The sequence below is a fragment of the Lactuca saligna genome, chromosome 4 (assembly GCF_052625555.1).
Source record: "Lactuca saligna cultivar CGN05327 chromosome 4, ASM5262555v1, whole genome shotgun sequence".
In the NCBI taxonomy this organism is placed as follows: domain Eukaryota; kingdom Viridiplantae; phylum Streptophyta; class Magnoliopsida; order Asterales; family Asteraceae; genus Lactuca; species Lactuca saligna.
In genome coordinates this window covers 13,607,248-13,630,496 of record NC_136420.1, presented here as the reverse complement: position 1 = coordinate 13,630,496, position 23,249 = coordinate 13,607,248, and the positions used below count along the sequence as shown (strand labels likewise).

At 42.8% G+C, this 23,249-nt stretch overlaps 1 protein-coding gene across 1 annotated transcript; it reads right to left on the bottom strand.

Annotated features, from left to right (window-relative positions):
• Positions 1-16,089: 16,089 nt before the first annotated feature.
• Positions 16,090-16,964, bottom strand: LOC145038308 (putative peroxygenase 4). The gene is made up of 4 exons (XM_078986710.1): positions 16,848-16,964; positions 16,633-16,758; positions 16,382-16,534; positions 16,090-16,288 (listed from the first exon to the last, which is right to left on the bottom strand). The coding sequence occupies exons 1-4, from the start codon at positions 16,892-16,894 to the stop codon at positions 16,279-16,281; spliced, it is 336 nt and encodes a 111-aa protein (XP_078842836.1). The 5' UTR covers positions 16,895-16,964; the 3' UTR covers positions 16,090-16,278.
• Positions 16,965-23,249: the final 6,285 nt, after the last annotated feature.

The following is a 23,249-nucleotide window of genomic DNA, read 5'->3' as shown; positions in this document are numbered from 1 at the left end:
GTAGCTGCTTATGATAGTCTGTGGAGCATCAGCTAGTGGGGTTAGAGAGTGTTGTGATACTGCGGGGAGCCGTAGTACTCACTAGTCAGAGGGTGTTGTGATACTGCGGGGAGCCGTAGTACTCACTAGTCAGAGGGTGTTGTGATACTGCGGGGAGCCGTAGTACTCACCAGATGGCAAGAGAATGTGATGATGGAATGTTGTCCGATTAGTGTATGATGTGGAAGAGTTTTGGGCTTGAGTAGCCCTAGTATTGGGTTTTGGAGCCTGGGTGTTGAACCGGGGGCGAGACTGGGGTCTCCGTCTCTGTCGGGAAATGCGGTGAGATGCGCAAGGGATATGCGCAGCGGAAACCATAGATCAGAGTTGAGACGATCCTCGATCGGATTGTATTTTTCCCGCATGAGGAAAGGAGAATTTCGTGACTTGCGTGTCACTGGGCAGGGATAGTGGTCGCAGGGAAGAAGTTAGTGAGATATTTGGATCATGTTATGGGTGACCTTTGGAGGCTCAGCTGTGGAGTCAAAAGCTGACCTGGTGCTCAGTCTCGAAGAGGGATATGAGAAATGAGCTAGAGCTTATCATGATGATGTCTGAGGACACTTCAGAGCGAGCAAGCGATTCAGACGCTCGAAGACATGCTTCGGGCATGTGTATTAGATTTCGGAGGAAGTTGCGGCACGTATTTATCCTTGGTTGAGTTATCCTATATCAACAACCATCATTAGTGCATTGGTATGCCACCCTTTGAGCTGTTGTATGAGAGGAGGTGTCGGACCCTCATTTGCTGGGGAGAGGTGGCGCATGGACCCGAGAGTCCTTGCGAGCAGATCCAGAGCATGTGCGATACATGGAGTAGTGGCAAGGTTGACAAGTGGATTTCCCTGGGAAAGGGAAAAGAAAGGTATGTAACCCCGGGGGGAAGTGTTGGGTCACGGAAGTGAAAGTAGTAGCGAGAATGGATGATTTGGAGTATGGTGGTTGAACATTGCATCTGTGGCAGTGGTATGGAACGACATCACGATGGGATGTTTGCCGAGGACGCGGAAGGGATTCCGCAGGTGTAGAGCCAAGAGTCTCAGGATGGATGTGGGGATGGAGTCTAAGACTCCCAGCTTGATTCTGATCAAGGGTTGTGTGCATAGTGGTGGTTCCTCATGGGGATGTTAGAGATGTCGTCAGTGTGCCGGGTTTCCTAATCTGAGGGTGCGAAGGTTGGTGCAGCATGTGTGTGTGATTGCAAGGAGAGGACTCGTGGGAGTTGCTCTGAGATTGAAGAGTGGGTCTCTCTGTCAGCATGGAATGGATAGAGTGGGTTTCGGATCGGGGATCCGATGGTTCGTGATTATTTTTTTAGCTCGCGGGGGGTCGAGCGATTGTTGAGATTTGGAGCAGGAATGCAGCTCGGGTAATTCTCGATTTTTGAGTGTGATTATCAGAGGGTACCACCGGTGCCCGGTTTGTGACGGTGGTCAGGACACCGTAAGGATAGAGGAAGTGAGTTCGAGTTCGATGGTTATGCTTTGAGGAACCTGGTCCAGTTAGGGCCAGGTGGTGCGTCGTGGGAGTATCTTGGAGTTCAGTTGCCGTAGGCTTCGAGGATGAAGCCTAATTTAAGTGGGGGAGAATTGTAACATCCCGAAATATCAAGAGTAGAGTTGAAGGGATAAAAGAGTAAATTGGGAAAGAGTGACTCGGCGAGTCCATGTGCGGACTCGGCGAGTAGAGTCGCGACTTGGTCGCGTATTAATTGGCCGACTCGGCGAGTCAGTGTAATGGACTCGGCGAGTAGGCGCTGAGTGGAGAAAACCCTAATTCTTGGGGTTGAGCCCTATATAAAGAACATAACATCCATTTCCTCAGCCTCTTTACTCATCTTCAAGACCAGAAACCCTAACCCTCGTGTGTGAGTGGATCAAGTGCATTTGGAAGCTTGGAGAAGCAATTGTTGAGTAAATCTTGAAGGGTAAGAGGCTTGGAGCAAGGGGCTTTGCTTGGATTCGAGTTTCATTTCAGTTGGGGCATTCCTTTGAGGTAATATCTCGTTTTTGAGCTGCTATTTCTTAGATGCATCATTTTGGGGGTGTTAGAGATCATATCTTTGGATGTATTGGAGTTTAAAGGTTAGATCCGAGGTTGCTACCTCAGATCTGGAAGGGAGAAGGTCTAGAGTGCATGAAAGTCCCTGTTTGTGAGTGGTTGATGGAGCCATCTTGTCCCAAACCCAAACCCTAGAGTGAAAACGCATAGATCTCTTTGGATTCACGTAAAGTTTGCCACTTTACGTAATGGATGGGTTGTAGGAGGCTAGATCTATGTTTTGGATCAATTGAATGGCCTGGAGTGCTTCTGAATGGATTCAGACCGGTGGTACTCGGCGAGTCACATGGGTGGACTCGACGAGTTGGATGAAGATGGCCTGGAACTCGGCGAGTTGTATGAACAACTCGGCGAGTAGGTTGAAGATAGCCGTAGACTCGACGATTTTGTTCTTGCACTCGATGAGTCTTGTCGAAGAGTCCCAAATATTTTCTGGTTGAGTCGAGAATCAGCGAGTCAAGGGATGACTTGTGAGTTGTGCGCGAGTGGACTCAGAGTTGTGGGACTCGGCGAGTCTCGGGGTGACTCGGCGAGTTGAGTCGCGGATTGGGGAAGTTCTGAGCATGGGGACTCGACGAGTCGACGGGTTGACTCGGCGAGCAGGGTCAACCAAGAGGGTTGACTTTGACGGAGGACTTTGACTTGGACCAAGAGTTAACCGTTGACTTTTAGGGCTTGGTCAGCGATATGGCCTTTGGGCCAAGAGAGGGGTAAAATAGTCTTTTACCCTTAAGAGGGTGCCATGAGAGGGTTGATTCTAGTCTCGAGAGTTATATTCATGAGAGTATTTGCTTTACGTGTTAGGCGGTGACGAGTTCGAGATTCAAGTGTGGGGATATCTGCCTTCTGTTTGCTAGGTGAGTCTTCTCACTATACTTTACCTTGAGTAGGTAACTAGAGTTATGTGATACAGTGCTTGTATGCTATATTTGTGTTATGTGTTGTACTGCATTATTTCTATGTGATTTATGTTGTGCATGTTTATAGAGTTGGAACCGGAAGGTTCCCAGAGTTAGAACCTGAGGGTTCACAGAGTTTGGATGCACGGACCCATAGAGTTATAGCCTCGAGTGGCTAATATGTGTTATGTGTGGTATTTTGGGGGACTCACTAAGCTTCGTGCTTATAGTGTTTTGTGTTATGTTTCAGGTTTCTTTCAGAATCACGGGACGGCACCGACTTGATTGTACACACCAGAGAAAGAGTCATGTTTTGAGGATCCTGGTTTAATATGCAAGTGAAAATGGAGTTATGTTTGTAATTCGATTATGAATGAGAATTTAAACAAGTGTTTCTAAGAATTAAATGATTATTTTAAATGAAAAAATTGTTTTGAAAATTACGGTGTTACAAAGATCGTGACATGAAACTCATGATTGGAAGTCTAACATGAGCTAGAGAGCAGGTCCAAGATCGGGCACCGCCTGCAGTCAGGAAGTCTTAGAATTAGATACTCGTTCGAAGGAACATCAGTTACGGTTATTACTTAGGATGAAGTGATAACGTATGGAGTCATCAAGTGAGCCCTGTTCCATTGATGATTCGGGGACATAATCATCCTAAGGGGGAGATAATTGTAACGCCCGTACATCCGGGCTACTCAATTTAGAGATAACAGGGGTCGAAAACGACTTTTCGACAAAAGATTATTTATAATAATTAGTCTTAACCATGTTGTAGAATATGTCTCAAGGGTTCCGTACATAGAAAGAACATCGAAATCCGAGTTATAACGAAGAAGTTATGGCTCATCGAAGTTTTTCGGCAAAATGGCACAACACCGGGAGACGTAAATAGTGAATTTAAGATAGAGGACTTTTTTGCCTTAGGCATCTAAATGAAAGTTGTAGAATGCATCGCCACCTACGTGTGGATATAAATAATGTCAAAAACGGAGTTCGTATGCAAACGTTATGGCATTCCGAAGATTTAGCTTTTAAAAACCCTAAACTAGCTAATTCACGATCTGAAAATTATGACGCTCACGAAAATCTGTCATAATTCGGAATCTAGAAGCTGTGAGAGGATAAGATCCAGTTCACGACGTGAGCTTTATGACACTCACGACTTGAGGTGTCATGGCCACCATCCGAAGCTAGGGACGCAAATGGCAAGTCTACGGAGTGAATCATGAGATTCACGACGTGAGTCTTATGACACGCAATACGTGAGTGTCATAAAAACTTACTATAAATAGCATGCGAGCCATTCCGAAAATCTCACACCTTTCTTCATTTCTTTTCTCTAAACTTTCTCTCTCTAAGGGGTTTAACCCTCCCCTAAGCCTAGGTGATCCCCTAGCACCCTAAGGAAGCCCCGAGGCTCCCGGAGTCCCGAGAAAAAGAGTCTTTCGGTTTCGAAACGCTGCTCTAGCAAAGCCCGATTTTCTTTAAAATATGTTGTAAGTGAGCTACGTCTACGCTATTTTTAATATAGCTTCTAATTAATTATAGTAACATTATTAGGACCTTAAAATAATTATTTGGGCTATTATTTTGAGTTATATCGTGTTGTTTAACGGTTATATAATAATAATAACAACAACAACAACAACAACAACAACAACAATAATAATAATAATAATAATAATAATAATAATAATAATAATAATTGGTAGACTATTAATTAGTCGCGGTTAACGTTAGGCTAAACCCTAGTGGTATTGATACTATGTTTTGTCGAGGAAAATTGTTTTTAGAGTTACGATGTACTGTCCGAGTGCTGAGTCACCACGTACTCAAGTGAGTGCATAGTTACATTCATCTTACACATAGATATGAAATATTTTACATAAATTACGTGCTATGTGTGCATATTATCTGAATACTTGTTGTCTATGCTGGATGAATGATTTTATACATGTTTTAAATGATTTAAACTGTATATTTATTTTATATCTACAAATATGTTGGGATAAAAATAGGTAGATGAAATAGTTGGTGTGTGATGAAATAAAAATAATGAGAGATAGGTGATGATAATTAAGTGAGGATGGATAGGTGATGACGAATCGGTGATGTAGGATACTACAACCTTGTCCGACAATTTGGAGATGTAGTGATCTACCAAAGTATAGATGGCAACCACGGACTATTCTAGACAACCCCGTAGAAACACTAGTAGGCTCATAACATGTATGTGATGAATTACGAGTTCAGGCGATGTTGTAACTACGTATTCATGCGATGATACTCTAACCCCTTACTATGAATTACGAGTTCAGACGATGTTGTAACTACGTGCTCATACGATGATACCCTAACCCTTGTTGGGAACGTATTGAAGGAGTAATCCCTGAATCAATATTGTCTATGTGATATAGGTGATGATCTTTAGGGACAGTCCTTAGGAACAAACATATAAGGAAATGTGATGGAAGGAGATGAGAGGAAAATATGATGTAGGAGACGACCCTTAGGATAAATCCTTAGGGAAGGTACTTAGGAATAAAGAAGATAATAGGGATGGGTAATGGGGTTAATTGTTTGTTGATTAAACATAATAATTGTATTTTGTGGGTTGAAAACCCTATGTACTCACCAGGTTTCCCAACCTGACCCACTCAGTTTACTTGTATCACAGGTGACGATGTGAAGTTTCATTACACTGAGAGATTAAGGAAATATAGATCACTAGTGTAAATGAATGTAAGTTCTGTTTATGCTTATGTTTCTGTATTGAGGATGACATCCCAAATGTTTTGAAATGAATAAAAATACATTTCTTCGGAAATGCTTTGATAATGAAATTATCATGCTTTTCAGGGAACAAATTCCGCAACGTTTTTATTAAAAGAGATACTCTGATTTTTTTTCTAAAGCATAAACAATCATCGGTCTTTTCTGGCCGTGAAAACGGGGATGTCACAATAGTTGTTCTTGTATTTAATCACATGCGATTATGCATATCTAATCATATATAATTTATATAAATATGATTAGTGATGGGTGGTGGTGGTGATGGAAGGGGTGGGGGCGATGGGTGGTGGTTGTGTTGGTTGGTAGGTGATAGTGTTGGCGGGTGGGTGGTAGTAGGTAGTGGCTTGTGATATTGTTTGATGGTAGTGGTGGTGGTGGATGGTGGTGGGGCAGGTGGTGGTGATGGGTGGTGATAAGTGGTAGGATGGTGGTGATGAGTGGTGGTTGGTAGGTGGTGGTATGTAATAGTGGTTATGGGGGATAGTTGGTTTGTGTTGGTTGTGGGTGGTGATAAATGGTTGTTGTTGGTGGTAGTGAAGGGTGGTCGGTGGGTTGGTGATGGTGATGTTGATGGGTCGATGGTGGTGATGTTGATGGGTCGGTGATGACGAGTGATGGTGGCGTGTGGTGATGTTTGGTGGTGGTAGGTAATGGTAGAGAGTAGTAATAGGGGTGGTGGTTATAATAGGTAGTAGGTGGTGGAGACGGGTGATAGTGGTGGGTGGGCGGTAGTGGTTTCATGGTGGGGGTAGTGGTGACGGGTGGTGGTTGTAACACCGAAAATTTTCAAACAATTTTTTCAATTTTTATAAAACATAACTCCATTGATATTCATTAAACAACCATTTTAAATATCCAAACAAGACAATACAAAATCCCAAGATCATGATATCAAACTCCGAATGTGTGTGTGTACGGATCAAGCCGGCGCCTTCCCGCGGTCGTCACTAGTACCTGAAACAATAACATCAACACTGTAAGCACAAGGCTTAGTGAGTTCCCCAAAATACTACATATAACACATATTAGCCACTCGAGGCTATAACTCTGTGGGTCCGTGCACCCAAACTCTGTGAACCCTCAGGTTCTAACTCTGTGAACCTTCCGGTTCTAACTCTGTAAACATGCACAGCATCAAACACATAGAAGTAATGCAGTACAACACATAACATACATAGCATACAAATACTCTATCACATAACTCTGGTTACCTACTCAAGGTAAAGTATAGTGAGAAGACTCACCTCGCGTGTCTCGGTAAATCGTAAACCTGAAATCGCTAATCACTCAACCTGTCGAGCTGTCATCCCCTATAGCACAATACACCTCTAATTAACACTTTCCCAACTAGGGTTGACCACACTATAACAAGTCAATCTAGGTCAACGCTGGTCAACGGTCAACGGTCAACTTTGACCGGACTCGGCGAGTACCCAGGCGACTCGGCGAGTCCAGTTAGACTCAGTCCACCTGTCCATTCTGACTCCCCCTTGACTCACTGAGTCCACCTTTCCCAACTCGGCGAGGCCACTCACAGTGTGGTCGGGCAACATTCATGCTACTCGCCGAGTCTGTTCTTCGGACTCGGCGAGTCCATGCCATGCACTGACTCAATCTTGCTCTAAAGGTCAGATCCAGTTCATTAATCCATAGATCCAGTCCCTCCAAGCTCATTTAGCACGTAAAGTTACAATCTTGATGCACATACAACCTCTATATGACCATATATGATGTTTATGACTCAAATACTACAACACAAGGTCAAAGACTCTATTGTCACTCATAAAGCTTGATGAGTGAGGCTCTCTGGACCTCTATGGATCCAGATCCATAGCCTTAACTCAAAGAGGGAACCAATGGGCATCAAATCATCCCATAAATGACTACCACAAGCCCTAAATTGCATCATGCTTCACTAAACAGAAAATGGTCCGAGATAATACCTCTTGAGTGATGATCTAAGCTCCAAATCCACGAAATAGCAACCTCCTTTGCTTCCTCTTGCCTAGGGTCTCCTTCTTCTTGCTAAATAACACACACAAGATCAAGAATGGCTCCTTTCTCTTCACAAATAGCTCAAGAACACAAGGGTCACTCACTGAGGGTTGGGTGAGCACAAATGACGGCCATAAGGCCCTTTAAATAGGCCTCAAACCCGGAGATTTAGGGTTCCATTACACAGCGCAGACTCGCCGAGTCCATATCCTGGACTCGCCGAGTCCAGGCGCGCACCAATGTTCAATTCCGCGTCTCTACTCGGCGAGTCTGAGCTCCAACTCGCCGAGTCCCTCTCACAATATGACAAAATTAGATTTACAAGATACCTGGTAAAATCCGGATGTTACAACTCTCCCCCACTAGAACTAGACTTCGCCCTCGAAGTCTCGCTCTAAAATAACTCCGGATGCTGCTCCCGCATCATACCCTCCGGCTCCCAGGTCATTTCTGATCCCTTCCGATGTTGCCACTGTACAAATACCAGAGGTACCTCCTTGTTCCTCAAAATCTTGATCTTCCGATCCCTAATAGCCACTGGTCTCTCAGCATAATTCAGGCTTGCATCTACCTGAATATCCTCTAATGGAACCACTGCCGACTCGTCGGCTATACATTTCCTCAACTGCGATACATGAAAAGTGTTGTGAATCTGCCCCAACTCTGCTGGTAACTCCAGCCGATAGGCTACCCGGCCTACCCTTTCGATCACACGAAACGGACCTATAAATCGGGGCCCCAATTTGCCCCTCTTCCTGAACCGGATCACTCCTTTCCAAGGAGAAACCTTCAGGAGAACAAAGTCGCCGACCTGAAATTCCAGCTCGAACCGGCGTCTATCCGCGTAACTCTTTTGTCGGCTCTGAGCGGTCAATAACCTCTGCCTGACCAGCTGTATCTGCTCTGTCGTCTGATTCACGATCTCTGTACTGCCCATTACCCTTTGCCCAACCTCTCCCCAACATATGGGAGTCCGACACCTCCTACCATACAACAGCTCAAAGGGCGGCATACCGATGCTCGAATGATGGCTGTTATTGTAGGAAAACTCCGCCAAAGGCAAATACGTATCCCAACTACCCCCAAAGTCCAATACACATGCCCGAAGCATGTCCTCAAGTGTCTGAATCGACCGCTCACTCTGGCCGTCGGTCTGGGGGTGGTATGCGGTACTAAAATGCAGCTTAGTACCCAACTCCTCATGAAATTTCTTCCAGAAGCGGAAAGTGAAACGCACATCGCGGTCTGAAACGATCGAGATCGGCACCCCATGCCGAGATACAACCTCCCTCACATAAATCTCCGCCAACTTCTCCGCCGAAGAACTCTCACTGAAGGCAAGAAAGTGAGCGCTCTTCGTCAACCTATCCACAATCACCCAAATTGCATCGACTCCTGTGGCAGTCCTCGTCAATTTGGTGATGAAATCCATAGTGATCTGTTCCCACTTCCATTCGGGAACCTCCAATGGCTGCAACTTGCCATGCGGTCTCTGGTGTTCGGCCTTTACCCTTCGACAGGTCAAACACCTCTCGACAAACCATGCGACATCCCTCTTCATACAAGGCCACCAATACTCCTTCCTTAGGTCCAAATACATCTTTGTAGCCCCGGGATGGATCGAAAATTTTGATCTATGAGCCTCCTCCATCAATGTAGTACGTGTACCGCCTACAAACGGTACCCAGATCCGGCCCTGATAAGTCATAAGGCCTCGACTATCCGATACAAACTCCGAAACCAACCCAACGACCCGCTCTCTCTTCTGCATCTCCGGACGCACAGCCTCGGCCTGTGCCCCACGAATGGCGTCCAGAACTGGAGTTATCACAGTCAGTCGCAAACATACATTTTGCAGTGGAGCACTCTCCGCCCTGCGACTCAATGCGTCGGCTACCACATTAGCCTTGCCCGGGTGGTACAAAATCTCGCAATCATAATCCTTGACCACATCTAACCACCTTCTTTGCCGCATGTTTAGGTTAGGCTGATCCATCAGGTACTTCAAGCTCTTATGGTCCGTGTAAATCGTACAACGAACCCCATACAAGTAGTGCCGCCAAATCTTGAGGGCGAACACCACTGCCCCCAACTCCAGATCATGTGTGGGGTACCTCGTCTCGTGAGGCTTCAACTGCCTCGATGCATATGCTATCACATGTCCCTTCTGCATCAGTACCGCTCCCAGTCCTAAAATTGATGCATCACAGAATACCACAAAACCCTCCATCCCTTCCGGAAGAGCTAATACCGGAGCTTCACACAACCTCTGGCGAAGCGTCTCAAAGGAGGTCTGCTGCTCGGGACCCCATAGAAATGTAACACCCTTCCGGGTCAATCTGGTGAGTGGAACCGCAATCTTGGAGAAATCCTTAATAAACCTCCGATAATACCCTGCCAACCCAAGGAAACTCCGGATCTCAGAAGGTGACCTTGGCACCTCCCACCTCATCACTGCGTCAACCTTGGCCGGATCGACCAATATCCCCTTCTGGTTAACGAGATGTCCCAGAAACTGGACCTCCCGCAACCAAAAATCGCACTTGGAAAACTTTGCATAAAGTTTCTCCGATCTCAAGACTCCAAGAACCTCCCTCAAATGCTCCTCGTGCTGCTCTCTAGATCTCGAATATACCAGAATATCATCAATGAACACACTCACCGACTGATCCAACATCGGCCGACATACCCTGTTCATGAGGTCCATGAACACAGCCGGGGCATTGGTGAGCCCAAAAGGCATCACCACAAACTCATAATGCCCATAACGCGTCCTGAATGCTGTCTTCTGGACGTCCTCGTCCCGTACTCTCACCTGATGATAGCCCGACCTCAAATCAATCTTGGAGAACCAAGATGCTCCCTGTAACTGATCGAATAAATCGTCGATCCTCGGCAACGGGTAACGGTTCTTGACCGTCAACTTATTCAGTTCCCGATAATCAATACACATGCGATGCGAGCCATCTTTCTTCTTCACAAACAGGATGGGTGCTCCCCACGGCGAGCTACTCGGCCGAATAAACCCCTTCCCTAGCAACTCCTGAAGTTGCGAGGATAACTCTTGCATTTCTGGAGGCGCAAGGCGATACGACACATTAGTGATAGGTGCGGCTCCCGGAACCAAATCGATACCAAACTCCACTTGCCTCACGGGAGGCACACCTGGTAATTCTTCGGGAAAGACATCTGGAAACTCACGCACCACCAGAACTTCATCCACCGAACTCGGTCTCTCGGAGATCACTCGCGTATCCATCACATACGCCACAAAACCCTTACAGCCCTGCTGTAAACACTGCCTCGCCTTAGCAGCCGAACAAAAGGCTGATCCAGAACGTGTACCCTCGCCGTAAACCGAAAGAACTCCCCCACTAGGATCTCGTATAGTCACCAGCTGACGCTCGCAATCGATAACCGCGCCGAATCGGCTCAACCAGTCCATGCCCACTATAACACAGACATCACCCATCGCAATAGGAATCAGGTCGATCGGGAACTCAACCCCAAAAATCTCCAATACACATCCCCGGAGGACCTCCGTGGCACAAATCACTCTGTCGGCGGCTATGGAAACCCGCAGGGGCCGACTCAGTGCCCCACGACTAACACTGATATGCTGACTAAATGTCAAAGATACAAAAGATCGACTCGCACCCGAGTCAAATAACACTAAAGCAGGTACAGAATTCACAAGGAAGGTACCTATGCATAGCATAATATAAGCATAATATCTCGACACCATAAATAAATAATAAAAAGAAAGCGTACCAGCCACAACGTCGGGTGCAGCGCGGACCTCTTCCGCAGTCAGCTGAAAGGCTCTCCCCCGAGCCCTCGGTGCCTCGGCCTTCACGGGCCGAATCTCTGTAGCAGTAGCTCTGATGGCGGCGGGAGCAGACCCCTGAGATGCTCCGCGTAGCAGCGGACACTCTGCCTTCCGGTGTCCGGTCTGGTTACAGTGGAAGCACACTGTAAACCCCTTGGGGCAGTCCTTGGCCATATGCCCCTCCTTGCCACATTTGTAGCAAGACCCCGCTCGACAGACTCCATCGTGACCCTTGCCGCACTTTCCACAAGTGTGGCCCTTCTGGCTCCCGGGTCGGGGATCAGCGGGCTTGGCCCGCTTGGCTGCCGGCTGGGACTGTGCCGACCGCCGATCCCTCCCCAGAGACTCCGCCTCCTCCCTGGCCTGAGTCTCAAGCTCAATCTCCCTCTTCCGAGCATTTGCCTGAAGCTCGGCAAATGTCCGATACGAGGAGTTCGCAGCGAACTCCCGAATATCCCGTCTCAGAATGATCAGGTAACGGCTCATACGTGCCTGCTCGGTGGACACGTGCTCAGGGCAGAACATCGCCCTCTCATGAAACATCCTCGTAATAGCTGTGACTGACTCGGTACCCTGCTTGAGGGTCAGAAACTCCTGTGTCAGACGTTCCCTCTCCACCTGAGGAACGTACTCATCTCGGAACATGGTAGTGAACCTCTCCCAGGTCACTGCCGAAAGCTCAGTCGGTGTGAAGTGTGCCGTCACAAACTTCCACCAGTCCTTCGCTCCCAAGCGAAGCTGGTTCAGCGCGAACCGAACCTTCAAATGCTCAGGGGACGAGCAAGTGAAGAAGCATCCCTCCATATCAGATATCCACCTCATAGCTGCCACCGGATCCTGCGTACCATTAAACTCTGGTGGCTTGGTGTTGCTGAACTCCCTAAACAATGTCGCATCACCTCCCTGGGGTCTTGCCGCAGCAATCGCTGCGGTAGCCGCTGCAACCGCAGCCTCAGAAAGAGCGGCATAGCGCTCGTCAAATGTCTCAATCAACGCGGTCTTAACGGACCCGAACATCTCTGGTAACTCAGCTCTGATGACCGCAGCCACCTCCTCATGAATGATCTGTCGAATCTCCTCATCGCTAGATCCGGCATCCTCCGGCATGTGACGTGTCCTCACCATGATCAACCTCTGAAATACAACATGCGATAATTAGAATTTACTCGAACACTCTTACATTCGACCATCCACCCCTCCTTGATTCTTGGTATCCCAAGATTCTTATTTGGACTGTGTACCGCACCGGTGCTTTCAGTAGTACGGGCCCAATACTACTGTCCGCACCGTCTCAGTACACACCCCAAATCTTCCTCTTCGGATCCCAATCCCCAAGCACTCTATTGTACTTAAATCACTCGGTAACAGGTCTCACACAAAGTCCTAGCTGCTACCTAATTACTCTCAGCATCTCATAGCAGCTCACCCCTCCCTAGGCTAAGGCATCACAAAACAGGCCACTCTAGTCCTATTAGCAATACCTAGCCTACTCTAGCATGCAAATACATCACATTAATAATAATTATCACATAATATAAAGGTATTTTGGGAATTCACCGTTCGGGCGCTGGCTGATCGTACACACGTTTCTTCCTGAAAAATCTTTTACTCTTAGAAAACTTTGGTTTTATTTTGAAATATCTCTTCAATTCCTCAGTTTGAGTTCAAATACCCCCGAATGTGTACCCGAATCCCTCAAACCAAGGCTCTGATACCAATTTGTAACACCGAAAATTTTCAAACAATTTTTTCAATTTTTATAAAACATAACTCCATTGATATTCATTAAACAACCATTTTAAATATCCAAACAAGACAATACAAAATCCCAAGATCATGATATCAAACTCCGAATGTGTGTGTGTACGGATCAAGCCGGCGCCTTCCCGCGGTCGTCACTAGTACCTGAAACGATAACATCAACACTGTAAGCACAAGGCTTAGTGAGTTCCCCAAAATACTACATATAACACATATTAGCCACTCGAGGCTATAACTCTGTGGGTCCGTGCACCCAAACTCTGTGAACCCTCAGGTTCTAACTCTGTGAATCTTCCGGTTCTAACTCTGTAAACATGCACAGCATCAAACACATAGAAGTAATGCAGTACAACACATAACATACATAGCATACAAATACTCTATCACATAACTCTGGTTACCTACTCAAGGTAAAGTATAGTGAGAAGACTCACCTCGCGTGTCTCGGTAAATCGTAAACCTGAAATCGCTAATCACTCGACCTGTCGAGCTGTCGTCCCCCTATAGCACAATACACCTCTAATTAACACTTTCCCAACTAGGGTTGACCACACTATAACAAGTCAATCTAGGTCAACGCTGGTCAACGGTCAACGGTCAACTTTGACCGGACTCGGCGAGTACCCAGGCGACTCGGCGAGTCCAGTTAGACTCAGTCCACCTGTCCATTCTGACTCCCCCTTGACTCACTAAGTCCACCTTTCCCAACTCGGCGAGGCCACTCACAGTGTGGTCGGGCAACATTCATGCTACTCGTCGAGTCTGTTCTTCGGACTCGGCGAGTCCATGCCATGCACTGACTCAATCTTGCTCTAAAGGTCAGATCCAGTTCATTAATCCATAGATCCAGTCCCTCCAAGCTCATTTAGCACGTAAAGTTACAATCTTGATGCACATACAACCTCTATATGACCATATATGATGTTTATGACTCAAATACTACAACACAAGGTCAAAGACTCTATTGTCACTCATAAAGCTTGATGAGTGAGGCTCTCTGGACCTCTATGGATCCAGATCCATAGCCTTAACTCAAAGAGGGAACCAATGGGCATCAAATCATCCCATAAATGACTACCACAAGCCCTAAATTGCATCATGCTTCACTAAACAGAAAATGGTCCGAGATAATACCTCTTGAGTGATGATCTAAGCTCCAAATCCACGAAATAGCAACCTCCTTTGCTTCCTCTTGCCTAGGGTCTCCTTCTTCTTGCTAAATAACACACACAAGATCAAGAATGGCTCCTTTCTCTTCACAAATAGCTCAAGAACACAAGGGTCACTCACTGACGGTTGGGTGAGCACAAATGACGGCCATAAGGCCCTTTAAATAGGCCTCAAACCCAGAGATTTAGGGTTCCATTACACAGCGCAGACTCGCCGAGTCCATATCCTGGACTCGCCGAGTCCAGGCGCGCACCAATGTTCAATTCTGCGTCTCTACTCGGCGAGTCTGAGCTCCAACTCGCCGAGTCCCTCTCACAATATGACAAAATTAGATTTACAAGATACCTGGTAAAATCCGGATGTTACAGTGGTGGTGATGTATGGTGGTTTTGGTGGGTGGTAGGTGGCGAGTGGTGATGGTGGTGGAGGTGAGTGGTGGTGATGGGTAATGGTGGTGGTGGTCTTCGTAGGTATTAGGTGGGGGTAGTTGTCCCGGGTTGTGGTGATGGGTGGTGGAGGCGAGTGGTGGTAATGTGTGGTGTTGGTGGTGGATGGGCGGCGATGAGTGTGAGCAGTGGGTGGGTGGGGGTAGTGGTGGTGGGTGGTTATGATGGGTGGTGGAGGCGAGTGGTAGGTGGTTGTTGGTGGTAGTGGCAGGTAGTAGTGACGGGTGGTGGTGATAGTTGGTGGTGGTGGTGGTAGGTGGGTGGTGGTGGTTGTTTTGGTGAGTGGTGTTGACGGGTGATGGTGGATGGTGGTAACCCTATATAATTAAACACATTCAGATTAGTCAAAAGAAACACATAAAACAACATTAAATCTAGAAGCAAAGTGTTGCTTACAATTTTAATATTTGCATGTACATTGATACAATAATTTAACGATTACACTACACATACTAAAAAGCAAGATGAAAGAGTTGTCTATATATATATATATATATATATATATATATATATATATATATATATATATATATATATATATATATATATATATATATATATATATATATATATATATATATATATATATATATATATATATATATATATATATATGGGAAAAGTGAATATACGTCCTTAAGGGTATATAAGCTTAGGTACTCAAACTCACTATACTTCATCGTTTTGTATCATATATATACATTGTAATTGTCCAACGTTCTTATGATTGAACTTCTAACTTGATTACTTTCAAGATTTTTATCAATTTCACATTTATATTCCTCTTATATAATTTTCATATTCAATTATAATATATATAGGCTAGTAGGTGTTCGGCAAAAAGATGTGATGTAAGAGGAAGATAATAATGAAATTTTGAAAATTTTGAAAGTAAATCAAGTTAAAGGTTGAAGTTTAAGAACGTTATAATGAATATATTAAATAAAATGATGTATTATAATGAGTTTGGGTACCTAAGCTTATATATCATTAAGGATATATTCACTTTTCTATATATATATATATATATATATATATATATATATATATATATATATATATATATATATATATATATATATATATATAATAACCTTATAGTGTTTTATACAGTATAAATACAATTAAAAATATATATTTACAAGAATAGTACATAGACACTTTGTTGTCAGTTGTTATCCACTTCTCAACCCAACAATAACAATTCTTTACAGACATCAATCATAAAATCAGCAAGTGTAAAATCCAATCACACAACACTTTCACCCGTTGCTTGTCTTTATTTATCACTGCAGAGAAAAAAGATATAAAAAATAAAAATCTTAAAACAAATTTAATTATCATGTTCAACATTTATTAACACCCAATCGTATAAGTTTTACACGTGTTTCTTCTTGGACGAATTAATCTTTTCCACTGCCATTTTTTCAAACAAGCTTCCATCATAAACAGCTTTAATGGTTTCCTTTCTTAATAAACCATCTTTGTCCTTGCCTAGGAAATACAAGATCTTCCATTCAGATAGGCCTCCGATCCTACAGATATAATAACTTATTAAATAAGTAAATCATAGGATTAATATTTTATTCAAGAAACCATTCGCATGATCGATGATCCAAATGTTCTTAATTACCATCCTGCATAGTCCTTGGGTTCCCGGTTTCCTTTGATAAATTTGTCGAGTTCATCTGAAGTCAAGGCATCTGAATTCGTGTGTGCATACTTGTCAAATATCTCCTCAAACTTGGAAGGAGAAAACCTTAAACATAACATGTAAGTGTAAGTGAATCTTTACTACATTTGTGGAAGAATGTTTTATTTATTTGAGAAATTAAAACCTAACTGTACCTTCCATGAGTGTCGTAGACTCCTGAATCACTACCATGTTTGGCCATATGTATGTTTTTTATTTCAATCGGGAAAAGTAGATTAGGGAACTTCTTTCCCTGCTTCCAAAAAAAAAAAAAAAAACACAACAATAATCATTGTTTGGATGCTTGCGTATTCGTATACTTCTAATCTTGCTCTTACTTAAAGTATCAATCTTTTTTGATACTTGAACTCATGCAAATGCTACTAAACTTTCCTAGTGGTTTATTATTATTATTTTTTTTGTCTTTTCAAAAAAATATAGTATTTAATTTCATAAGTAATATTAAGATTCTCTGGACTAATGATTACCTGATCATCTCATCTTAAAACTTAAAAGTGTCGAATTTTTTACATACATGTGTATAACTTAATGACAGTTGTAATTAAACCATGCAAATAATGAAAACACATAGAAAAACGGAGATTAGATTAGATACATACTGGACAAGTTTTGCCACTAAGGTTCCGTTTAATAGTTCCTGTCTGGGAAAGTGTTGTCTGGTAAAGTGCTATCTGGGAAAATTTTCCGACTGGGAAAGAAACCATATTGTTTGATTATACATCTGATTGACTGTGAGAATGATGAAAAAAAGTAATAATTCAATAAAAAATAAATTTAAAAAAAGTTATTTAAAAAAATTAATAATCCAATAAAGAAAGAATGAGACGATGTTTGGTGTATAATTGTCTTTCCAGCCCATTAAGCCAGAAAGATATCATTTTGGGGTTTTCTGGAAAAGACATATCTTACCGGAAAAGACGTTTTCTTTTGTGCAAATCAAACAGTCTTTCCGGTCCATTCAACCAGAAAGATCTGTTTGGACCTGTAAAGATGCATATCAAACGGGGCCTAAGACCCATATTGATACAGATGGCAGCAACTGACGATAACAGAATACCACTCCCAATTGCTCGAAACCCTAAAACATACCAAAAACCCTATTAGATGGATGAAACTCGAAAACTAGTTAAATTCTCAAAGCCAACAAAAGCAAAGCGAAATGAGCGATCAGTTGTTGATGGAGATCAAGCATAGTTTCAAATCAGTACGGTGTTGGATCTTCACAGAAAAAAGAAGTGCAGGAGAACTCTCGTGATATTATTGATAAAAAAAAAACAGAAGGCAACTATAAATAGTAGAGTTTTACAACTAAAAAGTAAAAGCTGGAAATATGGAAGGACTTAAGTAAATGCAGGAAAATTGAATGACTTCTAGCAGTTCCTAAGCCAATCATGAGAGTTATTATTTTCCTGAGAAACTTTGAATCAATCTTCAACACTCCCATTTGATTCAAAGGTATCAACACCAATCTTTGCACGGAGATATTTAAAACTAGCTGCTGGAAGAGCTTTGGTAAACAGGTCTGCTTGTTGTTCTTCAGTTCTATAAAACTTCAGCTTGATGTTTTCATCTGCCACTAGCTTTCTTATGAAATGATGCTTAATTTCTATGTGCTTGGTTCGACCATGCATGACAGGATTTTTTGTCATTGCAATCGCGGATTGATTGTCATAGTAGATCACAGTTGCTTCAGTTTGTTCTTGCATGAGATCATTCATAAGTTTTCTTAACCAGATTGTTTGACATGTTGTGATTGAGGCTGCCCAAACTCCTTGTTAGTTAGGCCTGAATTGTGCTGGCCCAAGGCCTGACCTAATTCCCCTTGACCTAGTTGTCCCCTATAAATAGAATAGTACCTCCTCCATGAAGGAGGGCCTTTCCCTTGGACTCTTCCCCAAGTGGCTCAACCACTAGACTTCTCCAATGGCTCAACCACCACACTATACTCCGGCCAGGTGGCTCAGCGCCACTCGCCGCCGTCAGCCACCATACACCACCACCAGCACGAAGATGGTTCTCTCCAGTCATGGAGGACCATCTCAGATCTATTAGATGATCTAACTTGATCGTCGGAGTCCGCTCCCGGAGCATAGTCCCTGGGGCGGGTCTAACGTCCTTGTCTGTTGTGACCTCGCAGATCCGTCTCCAGCGTAAAAGCACATCCTTAGAGTAGGTGGTCAGAGCCGATGTCGCATCAATGATGATGTCGGTGATGCTAATGACATGCAGGTAGACACTGGCCATGCTGGTAGCCCCTGTGAGGCCAAAGACCATTATGACCTCCCAATCCGATAACCGCCACCACCCTTCTATGGTCAACCCTCGGGAGCACACTTCGAGCCACAACATGAGTACCACTCCTATCAACAACACAACGAACCCGATCCCAAGCCTGAGTTCTATCTTGATATCTACAGTCAGCTTACTTCATTGCGCCTCCATGGCAACCAGAATATAGCAGCCATTCAAAGCGTTGAGGAGCAGCAAGCTCGCGCCAACAACTACATGGAGGATCTTTGGTATCATTTTCAGCCCGAAGGCGGTTACCATCCTCATGGGCCTCCTCCACCTTGATCCCTGTATGATCCTTCCTTACTCTCATCCTAAGCATTGAGGACAATGCTTAATTTTAAGCTTGGAGTGAGGTATTCTTATATTTTATTTTATTTATCGCATTTAGGTTGTATATAGTTAGATTTAGAGTAAATCATTTAGGACATTCATAAAAATTGCATAAAAAAAGTCCAAAAAAATTGCATATATTCTTTCTTTCTTTTCTAATTTTCATACTTTTTAGATGCATTATAGTTTAAGTTCATGCATTTTTGTTATCTCTTGTCTTCTCATCCCTACATGTACCATAGTGCCGAGTCATAGGTATTGAATGATAGATTGGTCTCGGGTCTTGATATGGAATTCCTTGTATTCGATAAATAGGACACGTCTTAAGCCTTACATACCACTTTGAGACCACTTGTGGCGGGGTTAGATGCAGGTAGCTTGATTGGGTCTAGGTGCGGAGGGATGTGGTTGGTGAAACCGATGTGTCCGAGAAAAGATTAGCCCGGTAAGGTATTTTGAAGACATTGAAGATATTGAAGACTCACATCTTGTTTTTGGAGGGGAGTACCCCTTAGTACTCCCGAGTCTCGTCCGAGCCTTGTTTAGTTAGATTCTCACCACCTTTTTAAGATAAGTCATCATTTTTCTAGGGGTCTAGAGTAGATAGTTAGATAGATTTTGTTTATCACACCTTACATTGAGGTGCTTGATGAACTTTGAAGTGGGTCCCCCAATTCACATTTTATGGGACCAAGTTTTTTCGGTAACACCCATTTTGAGTCATATTCCACCCTTTTTAGTTGATCTTGGCACATTTTCAATGATCATTAGGTGTTCATGTTAGTCTCCATCCTATGTTACATCGTGAAATTCCTTAGACCTTCCAAGAAGAAAACAAAAAAAATGAAGAAATTGGAAAAGTGAAGACAAAAAGAAACAATGAAGAAGATTAAAGAAAAGTAACAAAAAAAAGAAGAAAAATGAAGAAAAGGAGAAACACAAAAAGAAGAACAAGAATCCAAGCTCAAGATTATTTTATGTTAAAAAAAGATCGAGCTACAAAGAGGTTGAAGACCATATAACAGAAGTTCAAGATTGAATATTTAAGATGTTAGGTTTAGATTTAGGATAAGTAGAATTTTATTATTATTATTATTTATTTAATTATTATTTTTGATTTTTGGTGAGAAAAAGGCTATGACGATGAGACGGTAGATTGTAAAGGACAGTACAATGGAGAAGCCTCTGAAACCGGATGTTTGCCCGGAGGCCGCGCTGCAAAACCCTTTTTAATACTATACACTTTAGCCTGACAAATGTAGGAATCATAGTGTGTGAAGAGGCGTCTTTCATTCATGCATTATGGTCTACATTGGTGATTTAAATTGCCCCCATTGGGCGCATCCTCTATTACCTTTATCTTACACACCGCGACTACATCCAACCATGATCTATTCGCCTATCAATTGGTTGAGAATGTGGTTTATAGCTCTAAAGCAAGGAACATTTTGAAGATGCATAGGGTCCATGAAAGACTAATTCCAACCATGTTGACTGATGTTGACAAAGTTCTATGGTATCTTTCTTTCCCTTTTTAGTTTAGCTCATCCTGAGCTCATTTTAGTCTTGTTCTAACTTAAAGACAAGTTAGGTTTAAGCTTGGGGTGATTTGATAGCTTATTTTATTTTTAGTATAAGCAATACAAATGGTTCTCCATTTGCTTTGTACAATCCCTTATCTTCGAAAGAACGCCAATGAAGTCTGTTTGTAAGTAATTGCATAAGCTGTTGTCAGGGTTAACAATTTTGAGAGTCTAGGAAATCAAAGGAACAAAGCATAGTAAGTAATTTTTTTAAGGATGGAAGTGGTTATTTATGGTGTAAAATATACCCCTGTATTCGTTGGTAAGTTATCAACTTCTGTCAGTTTTCATATCAATCGAATATATTCAGCCAAATAGGAAAATATTATAGAAGTTGGTAATTTAGTAGTAAAAATAGATTCAATATTCTATACAGGTAATGTGTAGTATATATTTCTATTTTGGTTATATGGATAGCATAGTGAAAACTTGGATAGTATGGTGGTGCTTCTCAAAGTTCAATCAAGTGTGACATTGATACGAATCGAAACCAGGTTTTTGGAATTGTGATTGTGTCTGGAATTCGCTGTATGCTGGACTTCAAACCAACATCAATATAGATATCGTTTTCTAGAACCTTTTGATACCTGTCTAATTCAGGACAGCTATAATCCGATATAATATAACATTCTGAAACATTGAAAACATATTCAATGTAGCTCTGGTTTATTCGTTGTCCAAGAAATTGGATTGCATCCGCATGTAGAAAGATATTATCTTTACATTAGATTCAATGGCATTGCTTGTGTTTTTGTTTTTGTATATTTGCATCATCTGTTAAGAAAACGTGTTTATTTGGGCAAGAAACCAATTGGTTTTTCTATGTGAACCTACGTATTTTTCAACAGCCAGGTACCAGGTTTCATATTGTCGGATATCGTGTTTCCATTTGCATAGTATTCTAACCTGTAAGGGCCTCCAATACTCTCAGCTTTGAGCTCAAAAATTGTCGTCATTTGCTGTTTGCGTTCCCTAATATAAAAAAGTATATACAGGTAAGGTCTATATTTGAGTGTGAATATAAAATAAAAAAAATGAGTTGGGATTCTGTAAATCAAAAATTGTATGTGAATAAAATCAAAAGCAGTAGTGTTGTTTAAAAGCTGGACATGGAGTGATACTGTAGACCTCTGTTGAAGTAACTTTATGTAGTAAATCTTTGTAAACGACATTTTTTGTTTCGTTTGATCTACAACTCTCAGTGTTGTTAAGCAGTATTCTTATCGAATCTGGTGATGTTGCTCGGGAGAGGGCAACATAAAGTTGGCCATGCGCAAAAACGGGCTGTGACAAATAGATTCAAATCTTACGTAATGATTGACCCTGACTCTTATTGATGGTCATTGCGTAACAGAGTTTGACTGGAAACTGTTTGCGTGAGAAGACGAACGGTAAATCTGATGAATTGTGTATGAACTTTATGCATGGTATATACACACGTTTTCCGATCGAGGTGCCCGTTATGATTGTTGCTTTAATGAAGGTCGGTAATAGTTGTGAAACAATCAATCTGGTACCGTTGCATAAACCTTCTTTCTGATTTATGTTTTTTAAAAGCATTATTGGGTAGTCGATCTTAAGTAGAAGCTCATGGGGTGGGATTCCTGGAAAAGTTAGTTGGTTTAGATATTCGATTGGATAGAGTTCTTCCAAATCTGATGTGTGTTTTCCATTGGGTTGCATCGAGTCAGTACTATTGTATACCCTCGCAAGGGTACCGACCAATTTCAGAACTTGACGGTTTATGTCGTCCGCTGAGTCGTTTGTGGGACAAACTATTGCTCTTGCTGAAAGTTGTGACGTAGTCGGCTGATTAAGTGTGTCGTCCCCATACACAAAATCTATTAAGGTTTGTAATGAATTAGGCGAAGCTAATATTAGGAGCGAAGGTGGGATCTGTATCCAGCTTGAGTCTCGTGGGTCATCTTTTTCAGGCACACCTATATGGCCATCACCAATATCTAGGAGCCATGTGGCAAAGTCAGATAAATTCATTGAGGAGTGGGGTATTGTATTAGAGCTAGGGTTCAAGTCTCGTGTTCATATGAAGAAAACGAATTTTAAAATATGGCCATAAATACGAATTCGGTAGACTTAGCCCTATAATTTCTGAACGTGTGCTTCTTGGTACAACGGGTAGAGTCTGACGGAAATCGCCACCAAGAAGGAACAATATTCCTCCAAATGGTTGGTCTTCACAGTCTAACACATCTCTAAGTGAGCGGTCCAAATATTCAAAACATCTTCTATCACTCATTGGTGCTTCGTCCCATAGTATGAGTGTTGTTTGTTGTAAAAGATCGCCAAGGAAAGTAAGTTTTTTGATATCAC

What these genes read in the sequence shown, in the direction of transcription:
- LOC145038308 (XM_078986710.1), bottom strand. Translation starts at nt 16,894, where the DNA reads ATGGCCAAACATGGTAGTGATTCAGGAGTCTACGACACTCATGGAAG. An exon ending in GTCTACGACACTCATGGAAG is followed by an intron (nt 16,759 to 16,847) that starts GTACAGTTAGGT and finishes GTTATGTTTAAG; the next exon opens with GTTTTCTCCTTCCAAGTTTG. An exon ending in CCCAAGGACTATGCAGGATG is followed by an intron (nt 16,535 to 16,632) that starts GTAATTAAGAAC and finishes TTATATCTGTAG; the next exon opens with GATCGGAGGCCTATCTGAAT.